Here is a 15,146-nt window from a genome sequence, read left to right on the forward strand (position 1 = left end):
GCCTCCCAGCAGTCACAGCTGTTCACTCTGAGTGCAGCTGCAATGCTGAGGATCTCTATGTACTCACAGCAAACTCAGCTAGCACAAACCAGAGCTCAAGCCATGGAGCTCAATGACGGTCCTACTGAGATGGGGAGAAATGAAATGCATGTGTTTACAGGGGTTTATGAGAAAATTTTGTTCACAGAAGTCTGTCCTAACTTGTCAACATCTCTTCTTCCTCCTTAGACAGTCCTCCTGTGTCCCAAGAGAGCAAATGTCCAACAGCAGCTCCCTCAATGAGTTCCTCCTCCTGGCATTTGCAGACACACGGGAGCTGCAGCTCTTGCACTTCTCGCTCTTCCTGGGCATCTACCTGGCTGCCCTCCTGGGCAACGGCCTCATCATCACAGCTGTAGCCTGTGACCACCACCTCCACACCCCCATGTACTTCTTCCTCCTCAACCTCTCCCTCCTTGACCTTGCCTCCATCTCCACCACTGTCCCCAAATCCATGGCCAATTCCCTGAGGGACACCAGGGCCATTTCCTACTCAGGATGTGTTACCCAGGTCTTTCTGCTTCTCTTTTCATTGTCAGCAGAGTGCTCTCTTCTCACTGTCATGGCCTATGACCGCTATGTTGCCATCTGCAGACCACTGCACTACGGGACCCTCATGGACAGCAGAGCTTGTGTCAAAATGGCAGCAGCTGCCTGGGCCAGTGGTTTTCTCTATGCTCTCCTGCACACTGGGAGCACATTTTCAATACCACTCTGCAAAGGCAATGTTGTGGAGCAGTTCTTCTGTGAAGTTCCCCAGATCCTCAGGCTCTCCTGCTCAGACTCCTACCTCAGGGAAGTTGGACTTATTGTGGTTAGTGTCTTTTTAGTCTTTGGGTGTTTCATTTTCATTGTGCTGTCCTACGTGCAGATCTTCACTGCTGTGCTGAGGATCCCCTCTGAGCAGGGCCGGCACAAAGCCTTTTCCATGTGCCTCCCACACCTGGCCGTGGTCTCCCTGTTTCTCAGCACTGCAATGTTTGCCTACCTTAAGCCCCCCTCCCTCTCCTCCCCAATTCTGGACCTGGTGGTTTCTCTTGTGTACTCAATGGTGCCTCCAGCAGTGAACCCCCTCATCTACAGCTTGAGGAACAAGGAGCTCAAGGATGCACTGAGGAAACTGGTTCAACGCCAGCAGCAATAACTGTCCCAGGGTATTTGACATCAGGGATATCTGTTGTTCATTTCTTTCTTTCTTACTTTTTTTCTGTTACATTCTTGCAAAGGAAAAAAATGTTCTGATTCATGCTCCTTGTCCTCAGGAGTCTCTCGTTTGAATCTGACCCAGAGACCGTGTTGGAGCAGGAAGCCAGGCTTCCCCCTTCATCAGCAGAGGTGGGGGAACCTCAGAGCCTGCTAGTCTGAGCTCCCTCGCATGCCCTCAGTGCAAGGAGAAGCATTTCTGTTCGCAGTGTGTCTTTCAGCGCTGACACCAAGGGAGCTCAGGGGGACACACAGAGGCTCAGACAAGTAAAGACGGGGCGACACCACGGGTCCCATGACCATTAGGCAAGCTCTGTTTCCGTAGCCACAGCCAGGCTGTGATCTCACAACCCTCTTCAGCAAGGGTGGCAGCTGGCTGTCCCCGTGGGCTTGTCCCTTTCCTCTACAGTGCTCCAGTGCTCACAGAGGAGTGGGAGTGGAGGGGAGGAAGATCTCAGTGCAGCCTGTGGGGACAGGCGCTCTGCTCCTTAGGACCATCCTCCCACTGCCAAAGCAGGCATTTCCTTGCTGCAGCCTTTGTGTGAGGGCTGCAGCTTTCCTGGCGACATGTCCACCAACAGCAGCAGGACTTTCTTTTTCAGAGTGGTTCTCATTTCCACACTGCCCTGCTGTACTCTAGTGGGTGTATATGGTCCAAGAGTTCTCCTAACCTCGTGGCAGTAGGGTTTTGTTGCCACGTGCATTCCTGTGAGTACAGGCACACCAGGTAATGGGTGCCTTTATAATAGAAGGGGATCTCCTCAGACACGTGCCTCAAGTCTGGCTTCTCTTCAGAAGATGGAGTTAAAAATACACCCAAGGGATTGAACCACAGACGGGCCTGCTGTTCTGCCTGTGTTCTCCGTGGGCTGCAGAGGATGAGCTCAGAGTCCCACTGTGATTTCTTAGGGACTGAGGACTGGATTCGTGGCTCATTTCTCAATGACCAGTGACCAGTGGAGATGGAGAATGGTCTCTGAATTGCCTGCCTGGGGCTATCTCACAGGTGACAGTGCTGATGAGAGATGCCCATCCTTCTGGAGGGGAATCTGAAGCCCCAGGAGAGCTCAGGGGATCTCCAGGGTCAGCGTGTACCTGGGGGAGGGCAGTGAGTGGAGCCTCACCAAATGAGGGATGGTCCATGGTGGAGTAACCAGCAGGTAGAGCACTGAAACCTGGTATGCAGGGGGATACGAGGGCTCTGCAATTGCAAGAGAGGCAGTGGGGACGCAGGAGTCCCAGGGAAGGGGCCCTGGAGAGTGATTCCTGCACCCTCAGTGAAACACCACAGGCTGGAGCTAGTGCCCACCCAAATACATCTCCTGCCATTGCAAACACCTGGGGTCACTCTGAGCACAGACACCTGCCAGCAGTGTCAGTGGTTTTGAGCCCTGTCTGGCTGAGTCTGCTTCCTGCCCTGACCAGCATGGCTAGTGCAGAGTCAGGAGTCACCCCGTGCCCCCACAGCCCACTCGCCCTGCAGAGCAGCACCGCCAGCCCGTGGCCTTGCAGGGAGCACAGGGCAGGGGTGCAGGAACAGCCAGGCCAGCACAGACACATCTGCCTGGGGCAAGGCTCTCTGGGGAGCAGGGATGTCCCAGGAGAAAAGCAGGGCAGCATCTAGAGAACATGAGAAGGAGAAACAGGTTTCTCTGTGCACCAGCTTGGGACAGGCTGCTCTGTCCCTGGAGCAGCAGGAGCTGCTGGAGGGGCTGCAGGGCCAGGGCTCTCACTGTGCTGGGCAGTGGGGTGGGCATGGAGGGGCTGCAGGCAGCCAGGGAGGGGGATCTGCTGGGCACAAGAGCAGGGGAGGCAGAGAGTGACCAAGTTCATTGCGGGGCCTCCTCCCCCATGCCAGGGAGCTGTTTCCCTTGTCCTTGGGCTGTGCCTGAGCTGTGCTGTGGACATGTCTGTGCCTGGCCCTGCACCTCTTGGGTCCTGACCTGACCCTGTGCCCATCCTGCTGACCCGACTCCCCATCTCTGCCTCAGACCTGTGTCTGACTATGGTCAGGAAAGCCTTGGCAAGGGAAGCTGGGACCCAAGCAGATCCCAGAGAAGGGTGTAAGTAAAAACATTGGCCATACAGGCACAGCAGCAACTCTTGCCTGACAGCCCATTTAAAGGAGTAAGGAGTGCTTTGGATTTGGACCCCCTACCCAGGTGACGCTGCACATGGAGTCTTAACTAGATGAAAAAGTGAGAGCAGCCACTTGGGGTGTGCTTTTTAATGTGTAGTTATGAAAGTAGGTGTTTCTGTATCACAGCTTGAGTGTTTAAGCACCACTTGTGAACAGGTTCCTGCTACAGAGCACTGGAGTGCTGGGAGCAGCAAGAGCTGGGCTGCTGCGTGTGGGAAGGGGAGCTGGGAGCCGAGGGTGCCGGCAAGGCAGGCAGGGCAGTGACCCACCAACGAGAGGTGCCGTCCCTCTGTGACTGGACAAGAGGAGGAGAGCAGGTTTGGGGATGGTAACCGGGGTCAGGTGCAGTTCAGAGATCACAGACAAGAGCGTAGGGCTCTAAGCAGCCCTGCTGTGCGTGGGAGGTTGGACTGGAGACCTCCGGGGGTCTGATCCCACCAAAACTCCTCTGCAACTCCATGAATGGAAAGACCCCGGGCACAGAGACAGGCTCTGCCTTTCCCATGAGCTGCACTGCTGGCAGGCGAGGGGCAGTGTTAAAGATGGCCTCTGACCCTAGGTTTCCCAAAGCAGGGTCTCAGACGCGGAGTATCACAGACTCATTTACTCTAAGTGGTACAGCAGCAAATGACAGCTCGAGCTGGGTGCCTCTGGAGAGGGACCCAAACAGAGAAACTCCTGGGCAATTATAACTTTTCAATCTAAGTTCTCCACTCCTCACACAGTAGTTCAGACCAATAGTAATAGTCAGGTCTGGGGTCTGACCATTCCTTATTGGGTCCTATCGTCGTTTCTCCAGGTCTGGAGGAGATAATTCCCGACCACAATAATCAACACTGCCCCAGCAGTGAGAGCAGGCTTTGTCCCTCCAGGTCCTGAAGCCCTGCACAGGCCTTATTTCAAAGCCTTGACATCCTCCCTTTTGGAGTGTGAGGCACAGGAATGCAGACTGCTTGGAACTCCCTCCTCTTCCCAGCTTGAACCAGCTCTGGGTCCCCTTTTACTGAACTAAGTGAAAGTTCCTCATGTTCTCTGAGTGCAGCCTAAGGCTGCAGCAAATTTAGCTCCTCATGCTAAGCCAGTTTTATAGAAGTGCTAAGCGGCTACCTCTAGACAGCCCCAGTCCAATATTCTTTAACAGTCTCATAGTCGCTCCACCAGAGCAAGCAGACACTGGCACATGCCTGGACCACCTCTGTCTCTTCAACTGTCACCAGATGTTTGTGTGAGGGCAACTGACTCCCACCCTCCATCTCCAGTGATTGTAATGGGAGCTTAGACAAGGAGCTCCCAGGCAGACACCGCTGTTGTGCTCACTTCAGTTTTGGGAAGGGGAATCCCACTGCCTGTGTCTTTGTGGAGTTCACAGGAGTTAGTTGAATGCCACTGCATCCCAGGGGCCTCTAAAGTGGCATGAGATGCCCAGACTGACTCATCTGAATCAACACCTGAACCATGGGAAAATGAGCTCCCTTCCTGTCCCTTTCTAGGTGTCCTGCCTAGTCAAGAGATGGAAATATGGATTTCCAGGGTGGGAACTTTCCATCTCTCATAGAGAACCATCCTCTGATGAAACAAGTGACAGTGCTGTAGCTGGTCTCTCTGTATTGTTTAGGGAGGGACCAAAGGTGATTATTTTGCTTTACATCAGGGAACATTTCCCAGGAGGAGGGAGCACAAGGGACAGAGACATTCATGCCTTCAGCTGGCCCCTGCTCCTGAGTGGGGCCAGGCTCCTGGGATGGAGGGAGCTCATGGCAACCTGGCAGCACTGCCCAGACACAGCTGTGTGCAGGAGCAGCTCCTCTGCCAAGAGCAGCAGGGCTGCGGGCACTGCCTGCTGCTGCTGACATGAGATGAGAGAAGGCAGAGAGAAGTGAGAGGCAGTGTGGAGTGGGAGGACAGAGGAGAGCTGCTTGTGGGAGGAATCTTCACTGCCCTGAACACAGTAAGTCTCTGGCTGCAGGGCAATGCTACTGAGGCTCCTGCAGGGCTCTTCTAAACCCATTCCAGCACGAATGATCAGTTTTTAAGGATCGCTATCCCAGCTTCTCCAGTATGGGGGAGGTGATGCTTTAGAGCAGGGCTTCCCTGTCACACCGTCACAGGCACAGGGCATGCTGCTGCCTTCTGCCAGGGACGGTGCAGGGCTGTGAAGCTGGGACATGCACCAAGATCTGCCCAGGGCTGTGATTCAGAGCAGTGTCCCTGCACCACAGGGGAAGGTGGGAAAAAAGAGGCTACTTGAAAGGGAAGGAGTTTTGCTTCCAGGGCTTTCAGTTTCCTAATTTGGCAGGGAGAAAAAGGGAAAAAGTTTGCTGGTTTGGCAAGGGACTGGGACTCGCTAACCTTCACTCTCAGAGATCAGTAGGTCTGTGAGAAAGGTCAGCAAACCCCTTCAACCCCACCTCAGCCTACAGACAGCACCAGCAGCAGCTGGGTTTATGTGACCTGCTGCTTAGGACCTGCATGCAGAGATGCCCCTGGCAAGTGCCCTGTCCTGAGTAGTTTCTGTAGGGCAGAACTGCACACATGGAGGGTGGGATGGGGTCTGTGAGCACCGACAGGGAAAAGATGTTGGGATCGAGAAAGCTCCAGGCAGCAGGGACAGTGCCAGGCAGCAGAGATGGGCAGGGAATGAGAGGGAACGGTGAACACAATCGTCATGGGAGGGTGGATTTGGGCAAGTCATGGTCAATCCCTCCGATGCAGACACCTTCCTCTGAGCACTCCCCCATGTCTTCTCTCCCACCCAGCAGAGCCTCTGCCCTGACAGTTGTGACGTCCAGGGCATGAGCTGCCTCCTCTGCAGCCAGACCTCTGGCAGAGGAGAGGGGCCTCTCTCCTGCCATGGGCCTGTTTTGTGCTGCCCAACAAAGGGGCTGAGAGCAACTGTTCTGCAAATGTCACTGTCTGCAAGGCAGCATGTCCAGCTGGGGAAAGTGAAGGCTTTCCCGAGTGCCTGTCTGTTTGTCTCTCTCCTTGCCTCCTTCGGCACCAGCATCATGATGTCGCTCCTTTTTTTTTACCTCCTGTCCATGCTGCTCCTGTTCTTCTCTCGATCTCCCTGGGGTTGAGGGTTTCAGCTGCAGTTCAGACACCAGCACTGCGAGTTTTAGAGCAGAGGAGTCTGCATGGAAATGAGGTTGCCCCAGCCCCCTTCAGACTTGTGCAGATAAAGGAAATGCAGTCTGTGGAGTTGGGAAATGAGCTGACTCTCCTTTGAGGAGACCCCATTTTCAATCCTAACGGTCTTGACTGTTTCCCTGTTGGGTCTTGCCAGGCTGTAAGATGTGCTCTAGAAAGGCACTGCTGTCTCATAGCATCTCTGTGATCTCATAGCATCTCTATGAAGCAGCACAGATGCTGAGAGCATGGAGATGGTGGTGGGAGGCTGTCAATGGGCATCTGAAAAGAGCCCTGTGTGTCCTTGGCTAGAAGAGGAGTGTGGAGACCTCCCTCAGGTACCTGGAGAAAGGCAAAGAAGTTTGGAGATCTGCACTTTGAATCTGGACTGCTCTGCTCTCAGCAGGGACTCGTTTCTTTGGGGGGAACAGCATGCTCCAGCTCAAAGAGGTGCAAGCACAGGACAGGTAGGAAGGAGACTACTAGACAGTCGAGATGTCCCCACTCCAAGTGACAGTGCATGCTTTCCTCTCAGGACTCACAGTAGAAATGCCAAGATTTCTACTTTTGAAGAGCACTCCCCAGGGGAGACAAGGGCCTCTCAAAGAAAATAAACAATATTAAAAAAAATCCCTGAAACTCACTTCTGCGACCCTTGTCCTTTAGAATTGGGAGACAAGATGCTGAAAAGCCCTTCCACAAAACGAAAGAATTTCATTTGACAGAAATTGTGAATCTCAGAGCTAGTCACCCCCATTCCCGTGTACCCCCTGCTGTACAGCAGGACAGACTCCTACGGAACCTATGGGCAGAGGTCCCTGCTCCTCATGACTCCCTCTGCCCTCACAAACCAGAGCTCAAGCAAGCGAAATGGGCAAAGGGCCTCCCAATAAAGAGAGAAGCAATGTGGGATTTTTAATAAGAAATGAAAATTTTTACTTATTTATTTTCCCTTAAAAGTCTCTCCTAACTTCTCAATGTCTTTTCCTCCCTCCACAGTCCCCCACGGCCAGGGGGAACAAATGTTGAACAGCAGCTCCTTCAACGAGTTCCTCCTCCTGGCCTTTTTTGGACATGCGGGAGCTGCAGCTCTTGCACTTCTCGCTCTTCCTGGGCATCTACCTGGCTGCCCTCCTGGGCAACAGCCTCATCTTCACAGCCATAGCCTGCGACCACTACCTCCACACCCCCATGTACTTCTTCCTCCTCAACCTCTTCGTCCTCGACCTTGGCTCCATCTCTGTCACGGTCCCCAAATCCATGGCCAATTCCCTGTGGGACACCAGGGCCATTTCCTACTCAGGATGTGCTGCCCAGGTCTTCCTGCTGAGTGTTCTCTCCTCACTCTAATGGCCTATGACCGCTTTGTTGCCATCTGCAGACCCCTGCACTACGGGACACTCATGGGCAGCAGAGCTTGTGTCAAAATGGCAGCAGCTGCCTGGGCCAGTGGTCTTCTCAATGCTCTCCTGCACACTGGGAACACATTTTCAATACCACTCTGCCAAGGCAACACAGTGGACCAGTTCTTCTGTGAGATTCCCCAGATCCTCAAGCTCTCCTGCTCAGACTCCTACCTCAGGGAACTTGGCCTTCTTGTGGTTAGTGCCTGTTTAGCCTTTGGGTGTTTCATCTTCATTGTGGTGTCCTACGTGCAGATCTTCACTGCTGTGCTGAGGATCCCCTCTGAGCAGGGCCGGCACAAAGCCTTTTCCATGTGCCTCCCTCACCTGGCCGTGGTCTCCCTGTTTCTCAGCACTGCACTGTTTGCCTACCTGAAGCCCCCCTCCCTCTCCTCCCCAGCTCTGGATCTGGTGGTGGCTGTTCTGTACTCGGTGGTGCCTCCAGCAGTGAACCCCCTCATCTACAGCATGAGGAACAAGGAGCTCAAGGAGGCACTGAGGAAACTGATTCAATGGGTATGATGTCAGTGCCAATAACTGCCCCATGTGCATCTGCTCATCTTTCCCAGGGTAGTCGACCTCAAGGATAGATAATAGTCATTTATTTCTTTCTTACCTTTCTGTGTTATATTCATGTGAAAAAGCAATGTTTAGGTTCCTCTTACTGCTCAGTAATCCCTCTCTTGTATTTGACACAGAGGCTGTGTTGAAGCAGGAAGCCAGGGTTCCCCCTTCATCAGCAGAGATGGGGGGACCTTAGAGCGTGCTAGCCTAAGCTCCCTCAGACGCTCCCAGGGCAATGGGGAGAGTTTCCCTTTGCAGTGTCTCTTTCAGCACTGACACCAAGGGAGCTCAGGGGCACAGAGTCAGGCTCAGGTGAGTACAGGCGGGAGAAGACCATGGGTCCCATGTCCATTAGGAGAGCTCAGCTCCTCTGGCCACAGTCTGGGTGTGATCCCACACCCCTCTCCTGCAAGGGTGGCAGCCAGCTGTCACTGTGGGCTGGTCCCTTCCCTCTCCAGTGCTCCAACACTAACAGCATATCATGAGTGGAGGGGAGGAGAGTCTGGATGAAGCCTGTGGGAACAGATGCCCTGCTCCTCAGGACTGTTCCCCCACTGCCACAGCAGGCATTTCCTTGCTGCAGCCTTTGCATGGGTGCTGCAGCTTTCTGGGAGACACATCCACCAACAGCAGCAGGACTTTCTCTCTTCAGGGCTTTCCTCCTCATTTCCACACTGTCCTGCTGTGCTCTCATGTGTGTATATGGCCTCAGTGCTCTTGTAACCTGGTGCTTCCGTGTGCATTTCTGTGAGCTCAGGCAGCACCAGGCCCTGGGCACCCTTATGCCAGACGTGGCCTCCAGAATAACATTTCCATAACAAAAGGGGTTCTCCTCTGTTATCTGCCTGAAGTCTGGCCTTTCTTCAGAAGATGGAGTCAAAAATATGCTCAAGGCAATGCACCACCAAGGGGTCCAGTGTTCTGCTCGTGAACTCCATGGGAGCCAGGCGATGAGCTCAGAGTCCCCAGTAATCTGTTAGGGACTGAGGGTTGGATTCAGGGCTCATCTCTCAGTGACCAGTGCCAGTGGAGATGGTGAATGGTGTCTGAATTACCTTCCCAGGGCTGTCTCACGGGTGACAGTGCTGATGACCTGACCCTGTCCCCGTCCTGCTGACCTGACTCCTCATCTCTACCTGGGACCTGCCTCTGACTACAGCCAAGAAAGCCTTGGCAAGGGAAGGTGGGATCCAAGGAGATCCCAAGGAAGGCTGTAAATACAAAAGGTGACTCTATGTCCGTAGCAGCAACTCTCACCTGACAGCCACTATAAAGGTGCAAGGAGAGCTTCAGATTTTGACCCTCTACCCAGGTAACATTGCATGCGGAGTCTCAGCTGCATGAAGAAGCGAAAACAGTCACTTGGGGTCTGATTTTGTGATGCCCAGTTATGACAACAGGTCTTTCTGTGTCACAGCTTGACCCTTTATGCACCACTTCTGACAGGGTTCCTGCGACAGAGAGTATGTTGTCGGGAGCAGCAAGAGCGGGGCTGCTCCGTGCGGGAAGTGGAGTTGGGAGCTGAGGGTGCCAGCAAGGCAGGCAGGGCAGGGACCCACCGATGAGAGGTGCCGTCCCACAGTGCCCGGACAAGAGGAGCAGAGCAGATTTGGGGATGGTAACTGGGGTCAGGCACAGTCCAGCGATGGCCAGACAAGACTCAAGTGCTGGGGACCAAAATAGGATGACGCTGTGTAAGACAGCAGAGGACCTCTAAGGCAGAAAGTGATGATGTGGTAACTACGATCTGTGGCCAGAATGTGTGCATGTGAGTTGCCAGTAATCACGATGTGCCTTGCTGCCTACGTGCCAGCAGTCACAGTGTGCCTTCCTGCCTGCCTGCCAGGGATCAGGATGTGCCTTCCTGCCTGTCACAAGATGCCACAACGCACAAGGAGATACGTGGCAGGAAGAGGGGCTGGCCTTGGTTGGTTGCTATATAACCAGCCATTGTTGTCTCAGTAAAGGAGATCTCTTGCACCATCCTGTCTGAGGTCCGTGTCGTCATATGCCACACTCAAAGGCTCCAAACAGCCCTGCTTTGTGTGGCAGGTTGGACTGGAGACCTCCAGAGATCCCTTCCCACCAAAACTCCTCTGAGATTCCATGAATTCTTGCTCCTTGGCCTCTGCTCTGGCACAGCTGGCAGGCTGAGGAGAGCACCTGGGGTAGAGCAGAATGAGCTCAGCTGGCAGAGCCTCAGGGAAAGATCCAAAAGTCTCTCCTGGAGCTAGTGAAAGGAGAAATGAAAGCTAGTGACACACACAGAAAGAGATGTGCTTGGGTGGGCACTAGCTCCACTCTCCTGCTCAGCCCTAGCCTTTGGAAAACTCCCTCATGCACTCCGAGAGGCTCCACCTGCCTCTTCCACCCTCCCTGTGCTCCCCTCCCGTCGGCCAAAGTGGAGCTCAGCATTGCCTGGGGACTCTCTTCCACACGGGGAGCAGAGGAAGGGCCTTCACCAGCCCCACATTGCTCGTCCCACCCCCGGCCTTTGCAGTTGCTTGGGCCTGGGTCTGCCCACTTGCCTTCACCATGGTCACAGCTACACTGAAGCCCACGAAAATCCCAGTGCTCCTACCCTCAAGAGGGCATCCACCCTGAACATGGAGCCTGATCAGCCACAAAGGCATCACCCATCCAGTGCCCCAGCCATGCAGCCGAGGGCAGGGGTCTCTGCCTCAATTTCCCTGCCCCTTCCCTGCTCCTGGCACCGCTGCTGCTGTGCCCATGTCAAACGCTCCTGCTGCCAGACTGACCTGGGGCCTGAGGCAGCTCCAGCTCCCTCCAGGGCTGCGCTGGAGCCTTTCAGGAGCAGGCTGAGGTGGGGCTGGCACTGCCAGGGTGGGTTGGGAGAGGGCAGCTCCCCTCTGCCATGCTGGGGCTGGGGCTGGGGCTGGGGCTGGACACAGCGTTTCCCTGGGCATCTCCCTGAGGAGCTGCTCCGGGGGATCCTCCACCTCTGCCCTGGCAGCAGCACCGGTGCTCAGGGTGCCGGGGGAGAGAAGTGCACAGAGGGTGGAAGGGGCACGGGCTGCCCAGGGGGAGCATCAAGATCCTATCTGTGCACACAGGGATGGAGTGATGAAAGCCAGAGCTCAGCTGGAGCTGGCATCACAGACCTCAGACATGGAAACTGCTGGGGTATTATTAAATGACTCCTAAATGCTCCTCCAGAGTCTGGGAGGTCTGAGCGCCCAGCCCCTGCCCAGTCCTGGCTGAGCCCCACATGGGGGTCTGCAGACAGCCATGCTCCAGGATCTGCTGGGGTCTGGTGTAGAAGAGAGGCCATGCAGGGCTGGCCTCTTCCCCTCCATCGGGGGACATCTCCATGTAACAGGTTCAATCTCAGGTCAGGTGGGGTTTTCCCCAAATACGCCTTACAGGTGGGGAAGCCCCAGAGTGCAAGCCTGACTTGAAAGGTGGGGGGGAAGGCAGACAACTGAGACTGTCGGAGCCTGACTGTCTCCTCCATGGTCACCAGTAACTGTGACATCAGAAACTGTGACATCACAATTGGGCAACCAGGTGAGCACATGAGGTGGGGCAGCACAGGCTCACCTGCCCTGCAGGCCAATGGACACCAATGTGCTTTTCTTTGCTCTAGCAGGGGTGATGACCTGAGGGACTGCTTCAAAGCAGTTTCCTAATAGAACAAGGAAACCTGCTTCTCTGTCTCACCCAAGGCGGTGAACACCTGCAGTCCTGCTCTCAGATCACCTGGGTCTAGAGAGGACTCCTCTGGCTTCTCTCTCAGGGAGAAGGATGGACTGCATTTTGTGTCTTTTCTGTTGGTGGAGGCAGTGGGTTCCTAGGATGTGTCCTGGCTCCCAGAGCTCTCCCCTGGACACACTGGCCAGCGTGCTTATTGCTGTGGCTTTACTGACTGTTGGTTATCTTCTCCCTCTGGTCGTTCACAGTGTAACTGTCTCCTTACCAGATTTGCCAGGCTGTCAGCAAAGATGCTTCTGCCCTGCTTGTTCAGGCTGACCCTATCTCTTCTGAGCAAAGAGGGCCCCATGGTCGTAAAAACCAAAGTCCTGTTGCTGACACCAGCTCTGCAACAGTTGTTGGCCCACAGGATCTGTCCCCACCTCCTCAAGCCCTTTGCCATCACCAGCACCCAATGTTGAATTGCCATAAGACATGCGGACACCCAGGCAACTCGTAATTCCCGAGATGCCAAGGTAGATGCTATGGTGGCTGTTAGTGTGGTTATTGCTCCAGGGTTAGCAGATTGGATTCACCACAGAAGCGGCCATCTGGGTGGAGACAGGGCCGCCCAATGGACTAGCGTTCGAGGTCTTCACACCACCATCATGGCATAAAAAGGGACAAGACAGCATTGCCCTTGTTGTACCCACTTAGCTCCATGGCGGTTGCAGACCGAAAAGCTGTATATTTGCAGAGGACAAAAGCCTGGGAAGGTGTGGCAAATTGATCATATGGGATCCCTCCTGGAGACCCAGTGGCACAGATATGTCCTGACCACTGTAGATTCCTACTCTGGTCTATTGTACACCCACTCTTGTGCCACAGCTACCCAGGCTCACATCATTAAGGCATTAGAAGACTTGACTGAGTTTTATGGTTCCTTGGTGGAAATCCAGAGTGATCAGGGCACTCATTTTACAGGGAGTGGCATTTGAAATTGGGCTGGAGAGCGAGGACTAACCTGGATTTATCACAGCTTACCATCCACAAGGGGTGGGATTGACAGAACACATGAATGGGCTGCTCAAAGAGCAGCTGTGTGAATTATCTCCTACTGGTACCCTCACAGGTTGGAGTAAAGACATTCGTCAGGCCAATGCCTGCCTCAGTGACTGCCCACTGCATGGCTCTACCCCATATGCTCGTTTCAAAGGGGACTCCATCGAGCAGCCGCGTGTACTTAGTGTAGTGACTGCACCGCCAAGCCTGCCTCCCCATGTGAACCAGGCCCAAGAGTGCAGGGTTGGATCTGTGATGGCCACACAAAGAAATAACCCTAGAACCAGACAGCCATCATCTTGTGAGTATGGGGCTGGCCATCGCTGTACCTCAAGGGTATTATGGTTGCATGGTGCCCTGTACTAGTTTAGCTCTCTGGGGAGTAGACATCATTGCAGGAGACATTGACTCGAACTATCTTGAGGAGGTGAAAGTTGCAGATCCCAACCCCTGTGATGTACACATAGAGACCAAATAGCCCAGCTGATATATGACCGGATAGGTGTCCCCTCTATCCAGGAAGTAGATTCCCTGAGGCCCACCCAGCAGCTAGGCGGTTTTGAGTCTACAGGGCGTGCTGTGTGGGTGCATGATGTGACTAAACCCAAACAGTTGGGAGGGGAAATTATTGCTGAAGGGCAGGGGATACCCACCTGGTACTAATCAAAGGGGAGAGTGTCCTAGTCTATAGACTGCCTAGGAGGCTCTCACCTGGAGAACCGTGACCTAATGAATATGCCGAGCAGAGGCACAATGTTGCTGCTCTCCATCCCAGCCCTGTACGCTGACAGTAGCTGTGGCACTGAAGAAACTGCAGTAAGCGGGTCAAACCTGACGTCCACAAGATAATGAGCCTACTTCAAGTACGACATGATGTGAAATCCAAAGAATCAGCATGGGACAACCCCTGGCAGTGACTGTCATCATGGCTGTTGAATTTAGGACTATGGGAAAAACACAATATACTCCTGGTCTTCTGGGTGGATTGGTTCTGTATGCATATATATTATAATTTATTATATATTCATATTAATTTACTTGCTTGTATACTTTAACTGTTAGTTAAGCCAATGCCTGAAAGGCATGTCCGAACTGTGTCTGCACACTGGTGGCACCAGTACTACCTCTCTGTCAGTCATGGGGTGGAATGTAGCAAGGACACCTGTAGAAGACCTGGTGAGGAGTCAGGGGACTGGCAGAGTACGTGATTGCAGCCCCAGCGTGTGCTCTCTTCACACTGACCGAAACCCATCAAGGCCGGACATGCACATTCTGTTTTATCAACAATGTCTTGCTGCTTCGCAGCCGGTAGCTACTCAAGCCTAGCACAGTCAATATAAGGAAATAGTGCTAGTAGCTAAAAGGGGCCCTTAGGATACACAAAGTGAGTGCCGCCTGGGCATCCAACCTGGGCATCCAGCAGCCTCCAATCAGTGACCCCTCCGTGTGGTTCTCAGGGCTCCCTGCACAGTTTGGAGTGCAAGTCCTTCATTAAAGCGCCTCTGTTTAACCCCTCATGAACCTTGAGTGTCTCTCTGCACTGATATCCAACCCTCCCTTTCCTGCCTTGTGGTCACATACAGCCAGTTAATCTACTCAACTGATACAGGCATTGATCTAAAACCAGGACCACCCTCCAGTCCCCATTGTGTTGAGATAAATTCAGCTTTCTTTGCAGCACTGTGGTCAATCATGGTCATGCTGGGGGCCTGCTGTTTGTAACTCTGTACCCTTTCACTGAAGCCACTGAGACAGTGTTTTCCGGAGACTCCATGGCAGCATTTTTTTCTTCGCATGTTTTTTTCTGTTGTTTTCATGGCCTTGCACCTGCAAACCCTAACATACAAGGAACATGACAAGCCTTGGCCAACCTGCAAAACAGTGCTGAGGCCTTCACAGCCCCCGAGCATTGTTTTTCCTAATGCAATTTTAAAAGAAGAAGGCAACAGGATAATAAG

The 15,146-nt window shown here is 53.7% G+C and overlaps 1 protein-coding gene across 1 annotated transcript; it reads left to right on the forward strand.

Moving 5' to 3' along the window:
* The first annotated feature begins 256 nt into the window (after nucleotides 1–256).
* LOC135325750 (olfactory receptor 14A16-like) lies at nucleotides 257–1,183 on the forward strand. Its single transcript, XM_064503751.1, has one exon. It carries the CDS (start codon nucleotides 257–259, stop codon nucleotides 1,181–1,183), a length of 927 nt encoding a protein of 308 aa, XP_064359821.1.
* The last annotated feature ends 13,963 nt before the right edge of the window (nucleotides 1,184–15,146 follow it).

This window comes from Dromaius novaehollandiae, unplaced genomic scaffold (assembly GCF_036370855.1).
Source record: "Dromaius novaehollandiae isolate bDroNov1 unplaced genomic scaffold, bDroNov1.hap1 HAP1_SCAFFOLD_56, whole genome shotgun sequence".
NCBI lineage: Eukaryota > Metazoa > Chordata > Aves > Casuariiformes > Dromaiidae > Dromaius > Dromaius novaehollandiae.